Source organism: Bombina bombina, chromosome 4 (assembly GCF_027579735.1).
Source record: "Bombina bombina isolate aBomBom1 chromosome 4, aBomBom1.pri, whole genome shotgun sequence".
Lineage (NCBI taxonomy): Eukaryota > Metazoa > Chordata > Amphibia > Anura > Bombinatoridae > Bombina > Bombina bombina.
The window spans coordinates 390,324,023-390,346,165 of record NC_069502.1 but is presented as its reverse complement, the minus strand read 5'-3'; the positions used below and the strand labels follow the sequence as shown (position 1 = coordinate 390,346,165).

The 22,143-nt window shown below is 38.8% G+C and overlaps 1 protein-coding gene across 1 annotated transcript in view; it reads right to left on the bottom strand.

Annotated features, from left to right (window-relative positions):
• Positions 1-22,143, bottom strand: part of NDUFB5 (NADH:ubiquinone oxidoreductase subunit B5) — a 78,625-nt gene that overhangs the window by 37,964 nt on the left and 18,518 nt on the right. Inside the window, exon 3 of the mRNA XM_053710166.1 lies at positions 15,446-15,512. Within this exon, the coding sequence (XP_053566141.1) occupies positions 15,446-15,512 (67 nt within the window). The remainder of the gene's footprint in view (positions 1-15,445; positions 15,513-22,143) is intronic.

Below are 22,143 nucleotides of genomic sequence, written 5' to 3'. Positions count from 1 at the left end.
GTGCACATCGAGCACGGATTAACCGCACATGCGCATCAATTATAGACAGTGATCTTTGCGCAGGAGTTAATCCGTTTTGTTTGGCTCTACTGCGCATGCGAAAAAACTTGGCAGCTCCTTCAATGACTACAACCCAAATTTGGTAATGCGCATGCGCGAAACAAGGACGCGCGCGCTTGCAAATTGAGGAGGAGAAATTGTCACGCATGCGCATGTAAACCGCAATGTTGATGACAAAATTTGACGGCCGCCTAACGGCCAGAAAATCAATTGGATCTCTGAAGCACGCGATAGGTATTTAGAAAAAAAGATAAATGTACGGGTTGTTTTTCGGAAAGCCGATTAGATGATAAAAACATTAGATATCACAGGTAATATATGTTTTATAACAAATTGATGAATGAAACTTATATTTATTTGCCATCATATCTCTAATTATTTGTAATAAGGCGTTTGACTTTACCTTCACTTTAAGTTAAAATCTGTAAAAACACTATATATTTCTATGGTGATCTACGACTGTGATAATCTAGGAGGTCCTTGCCTTCCCCTTTAAAAAGCATATTAGTAACTTTTGGGAAATCCTGCTTTAGGTTATACTGGGAAGTGGATTTTCCCCATTTAAGGTTAAGGATTATTACCCCCATTTACTTGAGAGACCCTGATTCATTATCTTTAATAACTAATCTTAGTAAATTATCTTTACATTGTTCTATTGCCTTTAGCGATCCTGACCCTGTCTGATCTCGGTACCTTAGCAGGGTCACTAAAAATATATTAGCTACCCCCACTGCTTTTTCATTGTGTTTAGTATTTACGCCTCTTTAACTTTAGTTCTTGTATAGACTGGGCCTTGCTGGGGAAAAGAGAAGGGGGAAGGAATAGACAAGGGAAGAGGGGAGGTAAAATAATTTATCTCTATTTTATATTGACGGCTCTAACCCCTGCATGCTCCAATTCTTAATTTTTGGGTCTTTGTACTTCTTCCTGTATTCAGAATCCCTGGCTGTTCAGGAACTTGGCTCTTAAAGATATTTGGAGGAGACAACACCCAGCTCAAAGAGACTTTACATGCAAGGCTAGAAATGCTAACTCATTTTTTAGAATTTACTTATTTCTAGTCAGTGACAATTTGCTAAGAATTTGGACGAAAGCTAGAATCACGCCCCGATTGTCTTAGATATTCCTTTGTATAAAAGAGTTTCTAACTTTCGCCGCTTTTTCCCCCCAAAATTTTTATACAACTCAAAATTTTAAAAATTGGCTAACTGCTAAGATGACAGAATTTATCTCTTTAAACCTAAGTTCAGTAGAGGACCCAAACTCCCTCTGGGAAGCAGGAAAGGCAGTACTAAGGGGAGACGACATTGCCTATATGGCTGAACTTAAGAGGAAGGCTGTTTCTAGAGAAAACAAAGTACTGAGAGCACTCACTAATGCTTATAATAGGTTCCTAAGCCAATCTACACCGGCAAATTGGAGAAGATTATACTTTGGCCATGAGAGACACTTATCTAATGCAGTCAGCAGCCCAGGCTGATTTAAAGACAAAAGCTAAATTCTACTGTCATGCTAACAAAGCAGGCAAATTGTTAGCTAAATTAGTAAGAAATAATCTGGGAAATACTTCCATTGAATTAAATCAGGAACATGATACTTTGTTCAAAACCTAGGAAGAAATAATTGATATATTCTCTGATTACTATAAGGACATTTATTCCTTTAGAAATTCCAATATGGCTGCTCTAGAACAATTTTGGAAGGGCCTTAGTTATCCATCCTTGAGCGGTGACTCAATGGCCAGAATTAACTCTCCCATCTCCAATCAAGAGATACTCCAGTCTATCAAAGAGTTGCGTTTGGATAAAGCACCCGGCCCGGATGCGTTCCCGAATGAGTTTTATAAGATCCTGGCTCCGGTGATCACCCCTCATTTAAAAAAAAAACTTTTTAATTATTTGTATGTAGAAAACAACCCTATTCCCCTGTCTTTTGCTGCATCCACTACATCTCTAAACTTAAAGTAAGGGAAAGACCCCCTGAAAAAGGAATCTTATTGTCCTATTGCTCTAATTAACTCTGACTATAAAGTTACTTACATCTATTATAGCCAAAAGATTGCAATAGAAGATGGGGGTTCTCAAACATAAAGATCAAGCAGGTTTTTTTGTCCAAGCGCAACTCGACAGCTAAGATCAGAGAGTTCTTCCTGGTCCTTGACTATTTTCATAAATTTTCGCGATACTACACAAGAGCAGGTAGACTGCGATTATCGTGATTGATGCTGAAAAAGCGTTTGACTCAGTGCACTATCAACATCTTTTAGTCACGCTTTCCCGTTTTGGTTTTAAAGATAACTGTTTGTTTTTTGTCAATAATCTATGCGAAAATACTTCAACAAGACTTAGTGTTAATCACTTCAAATCCAACTTAATTAAACTTCAAAGAGGCACTCAACAGGGATGCCCGCTCTCTCCCTTGTTATTTGATCTTGCTATTGAAGAACCCCTAGCTCTTAAGATAAGACAGCAAATTCAGGGAATCAAGATTGGAGCTATAGAACAAAAAATTGCCTTATATGCGGATGATGTACTGGTGTATATTTCTAATACTAAAACGAATATACCAAAATTACTTTCGCTCATAAGGTCCTCTGGGGCTTTCTCAGGCTATAAGATCAATACCTCTGAGACTGAGTTGCTGTGGATTAAAAAGAACAAGTCTTCTTTAATGGAGACGTCTTTCAAAAATGTTGTTTCCTCATTTAAATATCTTGGAATCAACATATCTATTAACCCTCATGAGTGGTACAGCCTCAATATTTCCCTGATTCTTAAAAAAAAAAAGACTATATGAGAAGCTGCCAAAATCTCCCCCTAACATTATCAGGATGTATAGCTGTGTTCAAAATGGTCCTGTTTCCGAAAATACTCTAAAATGTCCCAGTTATTTTAAAAACTAAGGACTGGAAGAGTTTGAACACTGCTCTTCGATATTTCATCTGGAAGTGCAAAGGGCCGCAAATTTCCATTAACAAACTTTACCTTACTAGGAAATTTGGTGGACTGGCTCTCCCAGATCTTAAATACTTTTTATCGCACATTGCGATAGATTGGATCTTGAATAAAGATTATTTTACTAATAATACCCTGGAGGTAAATATACTTTATCCTTACCACCCTGTAGCTCTTATTCACTTCCCAGTGGGCATAATTCCGAAACAAGGGAAACTACTTAGCTCTGTATACTCAATCCCGGCCTGGAATTTTTTTTGCGGGGCAATCCAGAATTCCAGGGAGGCAATCAATCTCAAATTTTTTAAAAATAGCATGAAGCAGGCTTAACCTTTATTACTCAGTTTTTAGTCCAAGACACTCAGTCCATAAAGACCTTTGATACTCTAAGACAGGAATTTAATTTAAGTAACAAAGATTTTTTGCATATCTCCAAGCCACTTACTGAGAAATTTGGTTGGTCTTGGACATGGGGGAATTTGGATAGTTGGCATATTCTTGCCAGAAATGATCTATCTATCCTCTATTTCAAGTTGGTATGACTTGGCAGTTAGCCAATCTGGTGAAACCAATTTGCTAATCATAACATAAGTGTGGAACCTTTTGTCTCCTGAACTAAATATTAGCGTAGAATGGGTGAAACGCTCCATAGCCATAATAGAGCTGTCTACTCTATCTGCAAGTTGGAGGGAATCCCACATCAAGTTGCTTTATAGATCTTATTATACCCCATTAAAGGGCTTTAACTGGCACAATTACAAAATTTAACAAATGTCCAAAATTTGCATATCGTGCAGCAGATTTAATTCATATGCTGTGGTCATGCCCTCTGATAAAACAGTTAGAATAGAATATTGGCTTATTAATGTTCTAAAAATACCTGTCTCTTCTCTCTCTTTGGCGGAGGTTGTCTTTTTTTTTTTTTACAGAGGGCACTCTATCCTCTGAACACAAAAAGACCATGAACATGACACTTTTGGCAGCAAGAAGTTTAAAGGGGCAGTATACTGTAAAATTGTTTTCCCTTAATGTGTTTACAATTGCTTTTTTTACCAAAAGCAGAGTAACAAATTTATGAAAATTAGCTTTTTAAGGTTTATTTGTGTATATTAAAGCTCTGATTTTGTGTTTTGAAGCCACAACCTAATAAAATGGGTTGAGCTTGTATGTATAATAAGATCTCATTACGTTATCACATTGTGTACATATACATGTTTCTTTATCTTATATCTGTCCATAAAGCAATCACCAATACTTGGAGAGAACAATTGAAAATCAACATTTCACTACCTTATATTTGCTATATCCCACTGGGAGTGTAATTTCTTCTGCTGGCTGTGTTTACAAAGCTTATCTATAGCTTGGACCTCCGGCCACAAACTTTCAGAATAGGTGGAGATACCACATGCTAAATCAACTATTTCAAATGCCAATATAAGGGTAAAGTAGCTACTTGTAAACAATTTAATACATTCCAGCAGGTAAATTGGATCATTGAGAGCAAATTAAAGGGGAGAAAATTTTTGAGTAAACTGTCCCTTTAATCTTTATGAAATGGCCTGATAACTCGGTCTCTACTATTTCAGAAATAAATAACTATATGAAAAAACAATGCATTATTGAATAATTGGACACCAACTTAACCTCTGAACAAGAAATAGCCCTCTTCTTTAAAAAAAATAGTCCACATTCATCAGAATCCTCCCACCTGGGGAGATAGACTACCTAATATATCCCTTTAGATATTCAGAGATAGTCCTATTGGACCTCTGGTAATACCACCCCCCCCCCCCCTTCTTCCCCTGGTGGTAATTTGTCTGAACCTGCTGAGAATGGCCTTATAAGGGGTATATAACCTAGAGGACGGTGTGTGAATTTAGCTTTTTGAAAATGGAATAAAAGAGGTCTATTTAAAAGGTGCCTCTCATTTATCTAAAACACCTCATTAAATATGAATACATCCTTATTCAGTGCTGCTTCAATATTATTGATTTTTGCTCTCTGGTCCGCACAATATAACACTAGTCTGCAGAGATGAAAGAACTAGAAATTGTGAGGTTTAGTTTTTGCTTAATTGAACCTGTGATGCAAGTCATGATTATATATTTTTACCATTATGAATCTGTTGGCGCTCTACAAATAACCGATAATTAGTTTTCTTTTTTTGTATTTTTTTTTCCAACGCCTTTTTTAATATTTTTTGTCTGTATTGTTACATAACTAAATCTGAATAAAAATTACTAAAAAAAAAAAAAAAGGGAAAGGGAATTTTATAATGTAGTTACAATCTATCCACAAGATATATGGTTTAAAACAAATGTCTTTTAATTCTATGAATGAGATGATATGCAGTGTCATCAAAATAACTTTAAATACATCCCCTCCTTTTACCTCTAGCTTGGCAGACAACCATACGCTGAATATAGATATAGGCTTTCGTCACTATGTATAAAACAGGGGATCAGCATGTGCACAGGATTAAATATCTAACTACCAAATAAAGGAGGCAAAAACATACACATACTCAGGAGAAGACATCACACATTCATGGTTTTGTAAATTTATGGCCATCATTATGTGATGGGCATTTTCACTTTGCTAACAAAATGGAACCCTGCTGTGATATTCCAGAGCAGTGACAGATGCCTATGACTGTATTTGGAATGTGAATGAATTATGATCGGAAGCTTGGGGAGCTGAATTATGCTAAATGTATTTATATCATCGCAAATTACACCGCTACAGTATTAACCCCGAAACCATCAACCCCATTGCAAACTACTCGCTACACTATTAACATCTAAACTGCCACACAACTCAAATTACCCTGTTACACTGTCAACCCCTAAACCACTACATACCCCACCACCGCTATAAACTCCCTACACTATTTGCGGTGGGGGGTAGTGGTGGGTAGGGAGTTAATAAGTTAGGAGGTGGTTTGCAATAGGGGCAATGGCGGTTTAGGAGTTAATAAAGTAGAAGGTCATTGCAGTAGGGTATGTGACTGTTTAGGGGTTTATAGCAGTGGGTTGTATGCCAGTTTAGAAGTTAAGTGTAGTGGGGTATTTTGCGAAGGGGAATGTGGTGGTGTAGGGGTTAATAGAGTAGTGGGGATTCTGGGAAGTTTGCCATGGTGGATGTGGGTTTTTTGGTTTAAGGGTTAAAGTGATAGTAAACTCTCTCTTTTTAAAATTATATCCTGAATGTTAGTGATATTTTAGATGGAGTTTAATTCATGTAATAAAGATGCGCTATAACTTACTTTTCTTTTTAAAGACACGATGAGTCCACGGATTTCATCCTTACTTGTGGGACTACGCCTCCTGGTCAGCAGGAGGAGGCAAAGAGCACCACAGCAGAGCTGATATATAGCCCCTCCCCTCCCTCCTACCCCAGTCATTCTCTTTGCCTACAATAGTGATAGGAAGAGGCAAAGTGAGGTGTTAAATTCTTGATTGAAGAATCTAATCTATTATTTTCAAAGTAGTGCCAGAGTGTGCTGCTTTGTTCTAGGGTGTAGCCGTAGGCCATATCAGTCTCTACAGGAGAGCTTTTGGTGGCTTTAAAGCAATGGGAACTGGTGGGACATAATTCTCACTGCGCCTCCCATATTTTCTGCTGCCCTTATCCCGATGGCCTAAGCAAAATCTAACTCAGGCTCTATCATTTCCACAGGGCTATAGGAGGAAGAGGACCTCTTACACCTGATGGGCTGTCCTGCTGTCGGACAGCATTAAGGTAAGTGCAGACTTTTTATTCTGGGAATAAAACTCAGACCTTATTTATATCAGGCTAATGGAGCCTTTGACTTGGGACTCTCTAGGTATGGAGGGTGTTTTTGTGACAGCGCAATGTACAGGCACTGGGGCAGGGATAAAGCTGTAAAATAGTTTACATTATCTATATTTTCAAGCCGATTGGGCTGTGTTGTTGTTAACGCCCATGAAGGGCGGGGCCGGCATTTTGTGCGCTTGGTATTGTCGCTGCGCAGTTTTTCACACAGTCCGGTATCCGGAGGAGGTTCCGGTTTATCTTTGAGGCTCATTATCTATCAGGCTAGCAGGACGGGGACGTCTCTCCTTTGCTCTAGAACCGCATGGTTGGCTTTAAACAAGCAAGCGATTGTTAGCGCTTCTGAGACTTGTACTTCTACTCCAGGAATTGCAGCGAGACTGGTCGGCAGGTAGGCGCCTCAGCAGAGCTGCTGAAGCGTAGAGGTGTTTGAGTGTGTGTTAAAAACTTTTTTAACTGAAGGGATACGTTTTTATTTTTAACAGGAACATAGTTTGCAGTTAAAAATGTAAGGCATAGTATCCGGTTATTCTTTCAAGTTTCATAAGTATTCTATTACAGTCTAACTTCTATTTTGCAACTCTGTTTTTTTTTTTTTTTTTTACTAATACAGTAAAAAAGTTCAGTTTTAAAATTTAAAGGGCCAGTAACAAAAAAAAAAAATAAAACAAAAAAAATTGTACAATCCTAAAATGGATTTAGAATCTGTGCAAGATGTTACTTGCGCCATGTGTTTGGATGACAATGTAGAACCATCAGTTACTTTTTGTCTCATGTATTGAGAGGGTTTTAAACTGTAGAGAGAACATTTTTCATGATCAAAATTTGTCAAAGGCGAATGCTTCTCAGGTGTCTAATGATGAGATGCAGAGTATGCCGCAGCTTTCTCCCCAAGCGTCCCAACCTTTAACGCCCGCTCAAGCAGTGCCCTGTACTTCTGTTTCTACTGCAGTTACATTAAAAGACATTGCTGCAGTTATGTCCTCTACACTTTCCGATGTGTTATCTGCCTTTCCTATTCTTCAAGGCAAACGTAAAAGGAAGGATAACTATGTGGTCAATGAAGTTTCTGATGCTATGGTGGCAATCTCGGACGTACCCTCCCAGGGATCTGAGATGGAGGGTAGGGAGGTTCTATCGGGAGGTGAAATTTCAGACTCAGAGTTTCTTACCTTTGACTGATTCAGAAGTTGTTTCTTTCAGGTTTAAACTAGAACACCTCCGCCTGTTACTCAGGGAGGTTTTAGTGACTTTGGACGACTGTGATTCCACGGTAGTGGTCGTTCCTGAGAAATTGATTAAGTTAGACAGATACTTAGAAGTTCCTTCTTACTCAGATGTTTTTCCAGTTCCCAAGCGAACTTCGGAGATTATTACTAAGGAATGGGAGAGACCAGGTATTCCTTTCTCTCCTTCTCCTATTTTCAAGAAAATGTTCCCTATAGCCGACGCTGTCAGGGAGACTTGGCAAATGGTTCCTAAGGTGGAGGGAACTATTTCCACCTTGGCCAAACGAACTACTATTCCCATTGAGGATAGTTGTGCCTTCAAGGATCCCATGGATAAGAAGTTGGAGGGTCTACTGAAAAAGATCTATGTTCACCAGGGTTTGCTATTGCAACCAGCAGCGTGCATTGCTACGGTCACCAGTGCGGCCGCTTATTGGTTTGACGCTCTTGCGGAGTCTCTTAAAACAGACTTTTTTAGAAGAAATCCAGAATCGGATAAAAGCTCTGAAATTAGCCAATTATTTTATTACAGATGCTTCTCTGCAAATTACTAAATTGGCTGCTAAGAGTTCAGGTTTTTCCATCTTAGCCCGCAGAGCCTTATGGTTGAAGCCTTGGTCTGCGGACGTATCATCTAAGTCTAAGCTCCTGGCAATTCCTTACAAGGGAAAAGACCTTGTTCGGACCTGGCTTGAAGGAAATTATCTCTGACATCACTGGAGGCAAGGGTCATCTTCAGGATAAAAGAACCAAGCAGAAAGGTCGACAAAGTAATTTTCGTTCCTTTCGAAATTTCAAGGGAAACTCCTTTTCTTCCTCTAAACAGGAAGGAAACTATTCGCTATCCAAGTCTACCTGGAGACCCAACCAATCGTGGAACAAGGGTAAACAATCTAAGAAACTTGCTGCTGATTCCAAGTCAGCATGAAGGGTTTGCCCCCGATCCGGGACCAGATCTGGTAGGGGGCAGACTTTCTTTATTCATTCAGGCTTGGGTATGAGATGTTCAGGATCCCTGGGCTATAGAAATAGTGTCTCAGGGATACAAACTGGAGTTCAGGAATTCTTCTCCCCGAGGAAGATTTCTTCTTTCAAGATTATCTGCAGACCAGATAAAAAGAGAGGCAATCTTACATTGTGTAAGACACCTTTTTTCCATGGGAGTAATTTGTCCCGTTCAAATAGAGGAACAGGGGCAGGGTTTTTATTCAAATCTGTTTGTAGTTCCCAAAAAAGGAGGGAACCTTCAGACCTATCTTAGACCTCAAGAGTCTAAACAAGTTTCTCAGAGTTCCATCCTTCAAGATGGAAACTATTCGTACCATTCTTCCATTGATCCAGGAAGGTCAATTTATGACAGTAGATCTAAAGGATGCATATATTCATGTTCCTATCCACAGAGATCACCACAAGTTCCTGAGGTTTGCCTTTCTGGGTAAACACTTTCAATTCATGGCTCTTCCTTTCGGTCTGGCCACGGCACCCAGAATTTTCACAAAGGTTCTGGGGTCTCTGCTGGCGGTTCTAAGAACGCGGGGCATTGCAGTGGAGCCTTATCTGGACGAAATTCTAATTCAGGTGTCATCTTGTCAGCAAACAAGGTCCCATACCGACATTGTGCTATTCTTCCTGAGAACTCACGGGTGGAAGATAAATCTGGAAAAGAGTTCTTTAATCCCGAAGACAAGGGTACCCTTCTTGGGAACTCTAATCGATTCTATATCCATGAGAATTTTTCTGACAGAGGTCATAAAATCAAAGATTCTGGATACATGTCGAGCCCTTCAGTCCACTCCTCAGCAGTCAGTGGCTCAGTGCATGGAGGTAATTTGATTGATGGTAGCGGCAATGGACATCTTACCGTTTGCTCGGTTTCACCTCAGGCCTCTGCAGTTAAGCATGGTCAGGCAGTGGGATGGAGATTATACGGATTTGTCTCCTTGAATAACCCTAGAACAGGAGACGAGGGACTCTCTTCAATGGTGGTTGTCTCTGGATCGTCTATCCCAGGGGACATGCTTTCTCAGACCCTCATGGGTGATTGTGACAACGGACGCCAGCCTTTTAGGATGGGGAGCAGTTTGGGGCTCTTTAAAGGCTTAGGGAGTATGGACTCAGGCAGAGTCTCTCCTTCCCATCAACATCCTAGAGCTGAGGGCGATCTTCAATGCTCTTCAGGCCTGGCCTCAGTTGGCTTCGGCCCAATTCATCAGATTCCAGTCCGACAACATAATGACTGTGGCTTACATCAATCATCAGGGAGGGACAAGGAGTTCCTTAGCGATGACCGAAGTAGCCAAGATAATCCAGTGGGCGGAGGCCCATTCTTGCCATCTGTCAGCAATCCACATTCCAGGGGTGGACAACTGGGAGGCGGATTTTCTGAGCAGGCAGACCTTTCATCCGGGAGAGTGGAAGCTCCATCCGGAAATATTCTCCAACCTGATTATCAAATGGGGTCGGCCGGAGTTGGATCTCATGGCATCTCGTCAGAATGCCAAGCACCTGAGATACGGGTCCAGGGACCCCCAGCCGGAACTGATAGATGCCTTGGCAGTTCCTTGGTCCTTCAGCCTAGCATATCTATTCCCCCCGTTTGCTCTTCTTCCCTGGGTTATTGCGTGGATCAAACAGGAGAAGGCATCAGTGATCCTCATCGCTCCTGCGTGGCCTTGCAGGATTTGGTATGCCGATCTGGTGGACACGTCATCACTGCCACCTTGGAAGCTTCAATTGAGGAAGGACCTTCTCATTCAAGGACCCTTCCTTCACCCAAATCTAGTTTCTCTGAAGCTGACTGCTTGGAGATTGAACGCTTAATCCTATTCAAGCGGGGTTTCTCTGATTCGGTCATGGATACCTTAATTCAGGCTCGTAAACCTGTAACCAGGAAGATTTACCATAAGATATGGCGTAAATATCTTTATTGGTGTGAATCCAAAGGCTACTCACGGAGTAGAGTTAGGATTCCCAGAATTTTGTCTTTTCTCCAAGGATTGGAGAAGGGTTTATCAGCGAATTCCCTAAAGGGTCAGATCTCTGCCTTATCTATTTTGTTACACAAGCGTCTGGCAGCTGTTCCAGATGTTCAATCCTTTTGTCAGGCTTTGATTAGAATCAGGCCTGTGTTTAAACCAATTTCTCCTCCATGGAGTTTGAATTTAGTTCTTAATGTTCTTCAAGGGGTTCCGTTTGAGCCTATGCATTCCATAGATATTAAGTTGTTATCTTGGAAAGTTTTATTTCTTGTTGCCATTTCTTCTGCTCGAAGAGTGTCTGAGCTTTCGGCATTACAATATAATTCTCCTTACCTTATTTTTCATTCGGATAAAGTGGTTTTACATACTAAACTTGGTTTTCTTCCTAAGGTTGTTTCAGACAAGAATATTAATCAGGAGATTGTTGTTCCTTCCTTGTGTCCTAATCCTTCTTTTCAGAAGGAACGTCTTCTGCACAATTTGGATGTAGTCCGTGCTTTAAAATTTTACTTACAAGCGACTGAGCACTTTCGTGAATCGTCTTCTCTGTTTGTAATTTTTTTCTGGAAAACGTAAGGGTCAGAAAGCTACGGCTACCTCTTTCTTTTTGGCGGAAGAGTATCATCCATTTGGCATATGAGACTGCTTGACAGCAGCCTCCTGAAAGAGTTACGACTCATTCCACCAGGGCCGTTGCTTCCTCATGGGCATTCAAAAATGACTCTACTGTTGAACAGATTTGCAAGGCTGCAACTTGGTCCTCTCTTCATACCTTTTTAAATTTTACAAATTTGAAACCTTTGCTTCGGCTGAGGCTGTTTTGGGGAGAAAGGTTCTTCAAGCAGTGGTGCCTTCCGTTTAGGTTCCCTGTCTTGTCCCTCCCTTATCATCTGTGTACTCTAGCTTTGGTTGTCAGGGTTCAGCCCGGAATTAAACCTGGGACCTGTCTCTATTTCTGCAGCTGTTATTTCCCAGCCTGTTTTACCACTATGCCACCAGATGGCTTGATCACAGGAAAGGAATATTGTGTTTTTCTGTTTGCTGCAACTTTGGCTCTCTGGCTCCACCTGCTTGCCAGCTGAAAGAAATCATTTAATCAGCAGCCTGCTTTATCTGGGAGGTTTGTTTGCAATTCTAGGCCTTCACATTAAGAGTGATACTCTGAAAGACTCTCTGCTCCTATATCCTGTGAAAAATACAGATTTGTTGGATTTCCTGGTTCCTGATTTCTGCTACAATTACCGACTACTCTTCTGGATAATCCCTTGGCACTGTGTTTCATTTTGAGCTTGCCTAAAACTTTCTTTCCTAAGGACTGACTCAGGTATATTGCTTGCTTGTTTCTTGATACTACAAAGTTCCAATTGCAGTCTATGCAAATATCCTGTTTGTTTCTACTAAGTTCCAAATTGCAGTCTATGCAAATATCCGGTTTGCTACTACAAAGTTCCAATTGCAGTCTATGCAAATATCCTGTTTGTTTCTACAAAGTTCCAAATTGCAGTTTATGAAAGGTTCCTGTTTGTTTCTACAAAGTACCAGTTTGCAGTTTATGCAAGTTTCCTTAAAGTACCAGTTTGCAGTTTATGCAAGTTTCCAGTTTGTTACAACTGTGTCGAGGCTACAGCATATGCAAGTATCCTGCTTGTTATTACAAGGCGCTGCATTCCTGCGTGTTATTACACAGTTTCTAGTCTTCAGCATATGCAAGTATCCTGTCTGTTATACAAGCTCTGCTTTCCTGCCTGATACTACACAGTTCCAGTTCTACAGCATATGCAAGTATCCTGCTTGTTATTACAAAGCTCTGCTTTCCTGAGTGTTATTACACAGTTCCAGTTCTACAGCATATGCAAATATCCTGTTTGTAATTACAAAGCTCTGCATTCCTGCCTGTTATTACAAAGAACTGTATTCCTGCCTTATACTACAACCTATAGACGTTGTCTTATCTAATTGCATATCTCTACATTGCTTTATCCTAAAAATAAAACCATCTCCTTTCTTTCCTAAAACGTTGTACCTGTTTAATTATGCCTAAAAGGAAAGACTCACGCAGACAAAAGACAACATTAACCCCAAAACCTGACACCTCTGCACAACAGCTCCTTACTCCTGAACCTGCTCCCTTGCAGAGTATGACATTGGTATTGTATCCCACAAGGATGCAATCCGTGGACTCATCGTGTCTTTAAAAAGAAAAGGAAATATATGCTTACCTGATAAATTTGTTTCTTTTTAGACACGATGAGTCCGCGGTCTGCCCTGTTCTAGGAGACAGGTTGTTAATTTTTGTAAACTTCCGACACCTCTGCACCTTGGCTTTTCCTTTCTCTTCCTAACTTCGGTCGAATGACTGGAGTGGGAGAAGCTATATATCAGCTCTGTTGTGGTGCTCTTTGCCTCCTCCTGCTGACTAGGAAGCGTAATTCCACAAGTAAGGATGAAATCCGTGCACTCAATGTGTCTAAAAAGAAACAAATTTATCAGGTAAGCACACATTTGATTTTTAAATGAAAAAATAAAATTAAAATTCCCTGCAATCCTACACCCACTTTAAAAGTAATTTTTTCTGTGAGCTAATGGTTTGAATTGTTCTCCAATCAGTGCTTTAGCTACAAAAAAATGCCATATGGGGAGCGCGCTGATTGTTTAACAATTCAAATTGTTAGCTTACAGAAAAATGTACTTTTGAAATGGGCAGTGGATCACAGGGAATTTTAATTCTATATTTTATTAAAAAGTAAGTTATAGCGCATCTCAATTACAACTGATGAACTAAACTACATCTAAAATATCACTAGCATTCCGGATAGTTTTTTAAAAAAGGGGAGAGTTTATCATCACTTTAATAGTGTGGCGGGGTTAAAAGAGTAGGGAAAAGTGACAGTTTAGGTGTTAACAAGCGAGTGTAGGTTTTTTGGGTTGTTGTTTTCTTAACATCGCTGTTCCATTGATTTCATTAGGGTTACTGTGATATTGTGAATGCAATATCCTGCAGTTAACTGTTTGCGCAGCCGGGTTTCATGCGAGTGCAAAGTTTGTACTTTCAACTAATACCAGCGTTTCCCGACACATGCAACAAGTTAACATCTAGTGATGTTAACATTTGAGCGAGAGCGTTAAAAGGACACTCAATTCAAAATTAAACTTTCCTGAGTCAGATAGAACAGCAATTTTAAACAACTTTCCAATTTACTTCCATTAAAGGGACATTATACACTCATTTTTTCTTTGCATAAATGTTTTGTAGATGATCTATTTATATAGCCCATAAAGTTTGTTTTTTTTTTAAATGTATAGTTTTGCTTATTTTTAAAGAACATTGCTCTGATTCTCAGACTCCTAACAAAGCCCCAAAGTTTTATGTGAATACTGTCAGCTACCTTCTCCAGCTTGCTCCTGTTTGTGTAAAGGGTCTTTTCATATGCAAAAGAAGGGGGAGGCGGGAGTGTTTTATTTCCCACTTGCAGTGGGCTTTCCAGCTACCGTTTCAACTGAGCTAAACTGAGAGCTTCTAAGTACGTTTTTAAACAGTTTTATACTGGATTTTTATATCAGTATCTGTGCATCTTATTCTTTATAGTAGTGTCTATTACATGCAGTTATATGAAAATGAGTGTATACTGTCCCTTTAACAAAATGTGCAACTGAAGTTAGTCTGAACTTCAAATAAATAGTAGATTTTTTTTTTCTGACAAAGTGCTATTGCACATTTTTACTATAAATTTACTGATAATACTATTCTACTGTGATTAGTTATCCTTAAATTACTGCTCTGCTTGTAATCTATCCTATATAAAATTATCACTGCTGACTTGGCCCAGCGATTGCACAACTTGTTGTATGAAGTTTAAGAAGAGTTTACTTCATCTAGTGTGGTTATGTTAGCATGATTACTGGACTTTAGAAGGAAACCAGTCCAGATTTTGCAGAAGGAGTGCTAGTAATTCATTTGTTATTTATTTGGCAGCTGTGATTAATACTGACTCAAACAAACAAACAAACGGCAATCAAGTGGGATTTGAAGGAAGAATGAGCAGAAAGATGAGCCTGATGTGTGGGCTCGCAGCTAATGGATGGAAGCAACTAGCGGCTGTGCCTATGCATGCAATGTAGAGGAGACGTACAAGGGTGACCACTGCATCTGTGTATCTCTCACCAATTAAAAATGTGAGGGCTTAAGTATATTTTACATTTCAGCTCTAGAGTCCTTTTTTTTAAATTGTGTTTATATAACTTTACCTTGAAATATGCAGTACGAAGCAAGATTCTTGTCAGATTATTAAATGTGCTGGACTTTATTAGAATGAGATATTGTCGACTGTTCACATTTGCTGGTTTCTCTAAGCAACTAAGGTTTATTTTCTGATGAAAAGTGTATCACTAATTTACTATGCATTGAAATTATTAACAACTTGATACTCACCAACAAAAATATTGATGAAGGTCATAAATGCAGCAGCAGGAACCGCAGTCAATAAAATGTAGTATTGCTGTAAACAAACCATACAAACATCATTTTTTTTTTCATTCAGAAAAATTAAGTACATGTCATTGTTGTAAGGTCTTCTATACTGTCTAAACATTTTTAAAGTAGTAAAACGGACATAAAAGTCCCTAAAAGACAAGGGTCATTAAAAAGTTCAGTCATTAATGCATAAAAATCAATAACTGGCCACATAAAGCATTATCCTGTATCAGTTCTGGGAGTGTGCACGTGGCAGTAGTGAGTCATACAAGCGTAAAAAAAAAAAGAAGACAAGAATGTAAACTTGGGGGCAGTGAAGAGTTTGAAAGTTTGTTTTTTTTGGTGATATTTTATATATATATATATATATATATATATATATATATATATATATATATATATAAAAAAAAATTACATTAGCCTTTTTTTTTTTTTTTTTAAATATATATAATTTTCAAGATTCATGTCCCTTTAGAATAAGATAATTTGAAAACCAGATTTAGGGACCTGGATATCAAAGAATTGTTCCCACCTAATGAAGTTTATTTTTTATGCGCCAAATGCTTATATTAATATATTACAACATATATTAATGCTACAAAGATATGTTATGTATATAAACCCTCTGAATAAAATTATCTGTGCTAGAGATCATTTCCAGAAACTACTATTTGTTGCATAGGTGAATAACCATCATTTTTTAAAGGGTTGCAGAGTCCTCCAAAAGGACAGCAGAGTTCTCTTAAAGGGACAGATAAGACCCTGGGATTTTTAAAGGGATAGAAAGGTCACAACTTCCATTTCAATTTTAAATTGGAGCATTTTTTCAATATACTTCCTTTAGCAAAAATGCTTCTAGTAAAGGTTATTACTATTTTTCAGCAGCATAAGCATATATGCTGTGCGAGTCTACAAGTTTAGAGCTGTGGGTGGTGTGTATTGTGCCTGTAAAGATATAAGCCACCACTGACTTTCTGAGAAGTTGTAGTGTTTAAATACTGGTGCACAGGCCCTCACAACATATGTTGCTAAAAAAAAAAAAAAAAACGATCACATTTACAATAAGCATTTTTGCTGATATAAGAATATTGAATTAATGTTTCTATTTAAAATTGAAATGCAAATTTCAGTTTTGACATTTCTATCCCTTTAATATAAAATGTTTAGCTATACATAGTAAGACAAATTCAGAACACACTTTTATTACTTATTTTGCCCCCTTTACATTTAATTTAGATCTAAAAATGTGTGCTTTATTTTTTTTTTAATTCTCAGAGCTAGAAACTATGTTATAAACATTTCCCTATTTGGCTTTAAACGGATAAGAGCTGTAAAACAATGCACTGCATACTAATATTATGACTGTGGCTAACCTTGCTGTCTGCAGACTCAAGCCTGAATTGGCTCCTCCAAATAAGAAGAAATAGATTTCAACAGCAGATAAGAACCATAGGCCCAACAAGTCTGCCCAGAATTGCCATATGCTTATCCCACACATTCTTAAAGTCCTTAGCACCATTAATGGTAGTTTATTGCATGAATCAGCCACCCTTTCTGCAAAGAACTGATTCCACAAATTACTCCTGAATCTACCCTTTTACTTGAGATCACAGCCCTTTGTTCTGAAATTGCTTTTTTTGTGAAAAATGCTTACAGCCTCAGCTTTATTAAGCCCCTTAATATACTTGAAAGGTTATCATATCACCCCGGAGGCAGAACTTTTTTTCTCTTTCTGCAATGACATTTTGTTAGTCAAATTTTTTCTGCAGGTTATTTTGCTGCTGCTATGCAGTGCTACCCCGTATTTGACTGTTCTCTTCAAACAGTGCTTCACTGTGGCTGCACTGCGTTAAGGAAAATGTACACAATGCAGCCAGAGCAAAAGTGCTTTTTAAAGAAAACAGTGCGTTGCAAAGCGAAAAGTGCTAACGGCTCCCTCATGTGTCTCATTCTTTCTGCAGACATGCTGCATTTTCTGCAATGACATCTCAGATCACAGCATGTTCTGCCTTGGGCCTCTAAGCTATACATATTTAGGTCATTGAGACTTTCCAGGTAAGTTTGATTTTTTAAGCCATGTACCATTTTAATAGCCCTGATTTGAACAGATTCAAATTTATTTATATCCTTATGGAGATATGGCCTCAAGAACTGAACACAATACCCAAGATAACTAGTGATATTTAAAGTGTTATAAGAACCTTACTATTTCTGCTTCATATACCTCTACCTAAAGCATTCTACTGGCCTACGTGTTGCAATACTATAGGGTTTACCAAATTTCAGATCATCTGATATTTATACCCAAGTCCAGTTCCTCTTTGGCAACAACCAGTAAAGTGTCATTGAGTGACTCTGTATTCAACCTTTGGATTTTCCTTTCCTAAAGGCATAATTTTGCATTGGTGAGTGGCGTATTGCTTTTAAAAAAACAACTGCAGCAAACAAGATTAATTTGCTTTAAAAATGTTTAGATTTGGTCGATATTTTCGTCTGTAGCAAGACAACAGAAATGTATTATAATTACAAAGTGTTTACTGTCCCTTTAATATTATACTGAACCTACATCAAATAGGTTTAAATTATCTTTAGGAACACAGTTACGTCCTTTAAGGCAGGGGTCAGCAACCTTGGGCCCCCAGATGTTTTGGAACTACATTTCCCATGATGCTCAGACAACCTAAAGAGTGTTTCAGCATCATGGGAAATGTATTTCCAAAACATCTGGGGGTCCAAGGTTACTGACCCCTACTTGAAAGAGACAGTCAAGTCAAAATTAAACTTTCATGATTCAAGTAGGGAATGCAATTTTAAATAACTTAATTCACTTTTATCATCAAATTTGCTTTGTTCTCTTGGTATTCTTTGTTGAAAGCTAAACTTAGGTAGGCTCATATGCTTATTTCTAAAAACTTGAAGGTTGCCCCTTATTTCAATGCATTTGGCAGTTTTTCACAGCTAGAGGGCATTATTTCATGTGTGCTATACAGATAACATTGTGACCACACCCATGGATTAACAAGTGAGAGGGCACTGATTGACTAAATGCAAGTCTGTCAAAAGTGAAAAGTTAATGATTTAGGGAAAAAGAAAAAGGTCTATCTATTAAACCCAACTGCATAATCAATATCCATAATCAAATCCCACATAAATAGTTGTAATTATTACTATAACTAGAAGAGGTCGTGGGGGGGTGCTCACTGTCCAAAAATATTGAGTAAACAAAAAGAAAAAAGGAGAAAAGTGGACAATTTTAGAGTACTCAAAGGAGTGTATGATACATATGCTATATGATGGCAGGGGAACCACCAAAAATGGGCAAAGAAATATAAAACAACATTTAATAGTCAATATAAAAATGTGTATGAACCAAGGTATGTGTAAAAATTAGATTAAAAAAAAAGGAAGAATGGAGTACCAGTAATCACAAAGAACTAAATATAAGTGATGTTCAGACGAAAGCCACCACACAGACCAGTACAAACAAACACGCTAATGTGCTACATAGAGAACCATATAAAAAAAAAAGAAAAAAAAAAAAGGAGGAGGATTGACCTCACAACATATAACACTATATAAATGCAGTCACAAAGTAAGTATGCAAAAGTCTGTGTAATAACCACCGCTGGATAGAACAGATTGAAGAACCTAAAAAATAGCTGTATAGCAAATAGCAAAAATTATGGGCAAATAATTGTGACCATTGGACTCAAAAGATATGCCTGATGCGCATTTCGCCGCTACACGGCTTTGTCAAAGGCTAACCCGAGTTGGGAAAGCCCCCCTGCCAAAGAACCATCTAATGGCCAATCAGGGCTGAGTATGGTTACACACCCCTGTGATGCGCCTATCACATTGACCACAATATTACTGAATGGCAAAGACATCATTTGATTGAGGGATTAGCCAATCAGACATTACCAAAAACGTCATAGTAAAAAAACTCCTCTAATTTAACCCCTTAATGACCACAGCACTTTTCCATTTTCTGTCCGTTTGGGACCAAGGCTATTTTTACATTTCTGCGGTGTTTGTGTTTAGCTGTAATTTTCCTCTTACTCATTTACTGTACCCACACATATTATATACCGTTTTTCTCGCCATTAAATGGACTTTCTAAAGATACCATTATTTTCATCATATCTTATCATTTACTATAAAAAAAATATAAAATATGAGGAAAAAAATCGAAAAAAACACATTTTTTCTAATTTTGACCCCCAAAATCTGTTACATATCTACAACCACCAAAAAACACCCATGCTAAATAGTTTCAAAATTTTATCCTGAGTTTAGAAATACCAAATGTTTACATGTTCTTTGCTTTTTTTGTAACTTATAGGGCCATAAATACAAGTAGCACTTTGCTATTTCCAAACCATTTTTTTTTTTCAAAATTAGTGCTAGTTACATTAGAACACTAATATCTTTCAGGAATCTCTGAATATCCATTGACATGTATATATTTTTTTTTAGTAGACAACCCAAAGTATTGATCTAGGCCCATTTTGGTATATTTCATGCCACCATTTTACTGCCAAATGCGATCAAATACAAAAAATCGTTCACTTTTTTACAAATTTTTTACAAACTTTTGGTTTCTCACTGAAATTATTTGCAAACCGCTTGTGCAATTATGGCATAAATGGTTGTAAATTCTTCTCTGGGATCCCCTTTGTTCAGAAATAGCAGACATATATGGCTTTAGCGTTGCTTTTTGGTAATTAGAAGGCCGCTAAATGCCACTGCGCACCACACGTGTATTATGCCCAGCAATGAAGGGGTTAATTAGGGAGCATGTAGGGAGCATTTTGGGGTAATTTTAGCTTTAGTGTAGTGTAGTAGACAACCCCAACTATTGATCTAGGCCCATTTTGGTATATTTCATGCCACCATTTCACCGCCAAATGCAATCAAATAAAAAAAAAAACGTTAACTTTTTCACAATTTTAGGTTTCTCACTGAAATTATTTACAAACAGCTTATGCAATTATGGCACAAATGGTTGTAAATGTTTCTCTGGGATCCCCTTTGTTCAGAAATAGCAGACATATATGGCTTTGGCGATGCTTTTTGGTAATTAGAAGGCCGCTAAATGCTGCTGCGCATCACGCGTGTATTATGTCTAGCAGTGAAGGGGTTAATTAGGGAGCTTGTAGGGAACTTGCAGGGTTAATTTTAGCTTTAGTGTAGAGCTCAGCCTCCCACCTGAAACATCAGACCCCCTGATGCCTCCCAAATAGCTCTCTTCCCTCCCCCACCCCACAATTGTCCCCGCCATCTTAAGTACTGGCAGAAACTCTGCCAGTACTAAAATAAAAGGTATATTTGGGCTTTTTTGAGTTTTTTTTAGCATATTTACATATGCTGCTGTGTAGGATCCCCCCTTAGCCCCCAACCTCACAGATCCCCCACCAAACAGCTCTCTAACCCTCCCCCTCTGCCTTAATGGGCGCCATCTTGGGTACTGGCAGCTGTCTGCCAGTACCCAGTTTAGAAAAAAATGTGCTTTTTTTTAAGAAAAAATCCCTTTTTCTGTAGTGTAGCTCCCCCCACACCCAAGAACAACCCCCCACCCCTCCAAGATCCCTTTGACTGAAGTTTATTTTTTTTAATTTTGCCCTTTTCCCCCACAGTTACAATCTCATTTTCTGTAGTATAGCGATTCCCACCCGCTCCCGCCCCGTGCACGCGCCCGCCCGCCACCCTCTGTGCACGCGCGCGCACCCGTGCGCGCCCCCGTCAGCTCCGGCCCCGATCCCGCCCCCCTCCACCTTACACGGCCCATCGATGGCCGCCCACCCGCCTCCCAAGTCAGCTCCCACCCACCAACGATACCGGCCATCGATGTCCGGTGCACAGAGGGCCACAGAGTGGCTCTCTCTGCATCGGATGGCCATGCAGGGTTATTGCAGGATGCCTCCATATCGAGGCATCACTGCAATAACCGGAAAGCAGCTGGAAGCGAGCAGGATCGCTTCCAGCTGCTTTCCACACCGAGGACGTGCAGGGTACGTCCTCAGGCGTTAACTGCCTTTTTTTTTGAGGACGTACCCTGCACGTCCTTGGTCGTTAAGGGGTTAAAGGATTTAATTATTTGTATAAAGCAAGAAACTGAAATTATATTGAATCAGAGATTCAAGTGCCAATATTAATATACAGCTTTATCATAAAAGGGCCCATACAATTAAAACGCTCGTGCCAGCTGATAGAGCTAGATGGTAAAGATGTACATCAGTTAAAGTTACAAAACGATATGTGCTATGATGGTAAACAAAATCCAATTGGATGTATATGGAAATAATAATATGATAGAGACAATAAGGACACGCATGGAAGATCAGTTGATCTGCCTGAAATTAAAACAAAGTATCTTACAATGTCATATCAAATAAAGAATTACATCAAACAGTAAGCCTAGTGTATCCTTATATCTAACACAATATGTTGCATGACAAATAAATGTCTCACATTCCAAGAAATTTGGAGCTTAGGGGTGACCCGATATTAAGCATGTCTAAGTATCCCATATATATATTAGAGTTGCCTGGGAGACAGCAAAAGTGTACACTACCAAAGAATTTAATACAACTCCTATTTCATATGTAAAACTCTATATCGATGAATCTCTGCCTAAAGCAGAAATTTCAACAAAA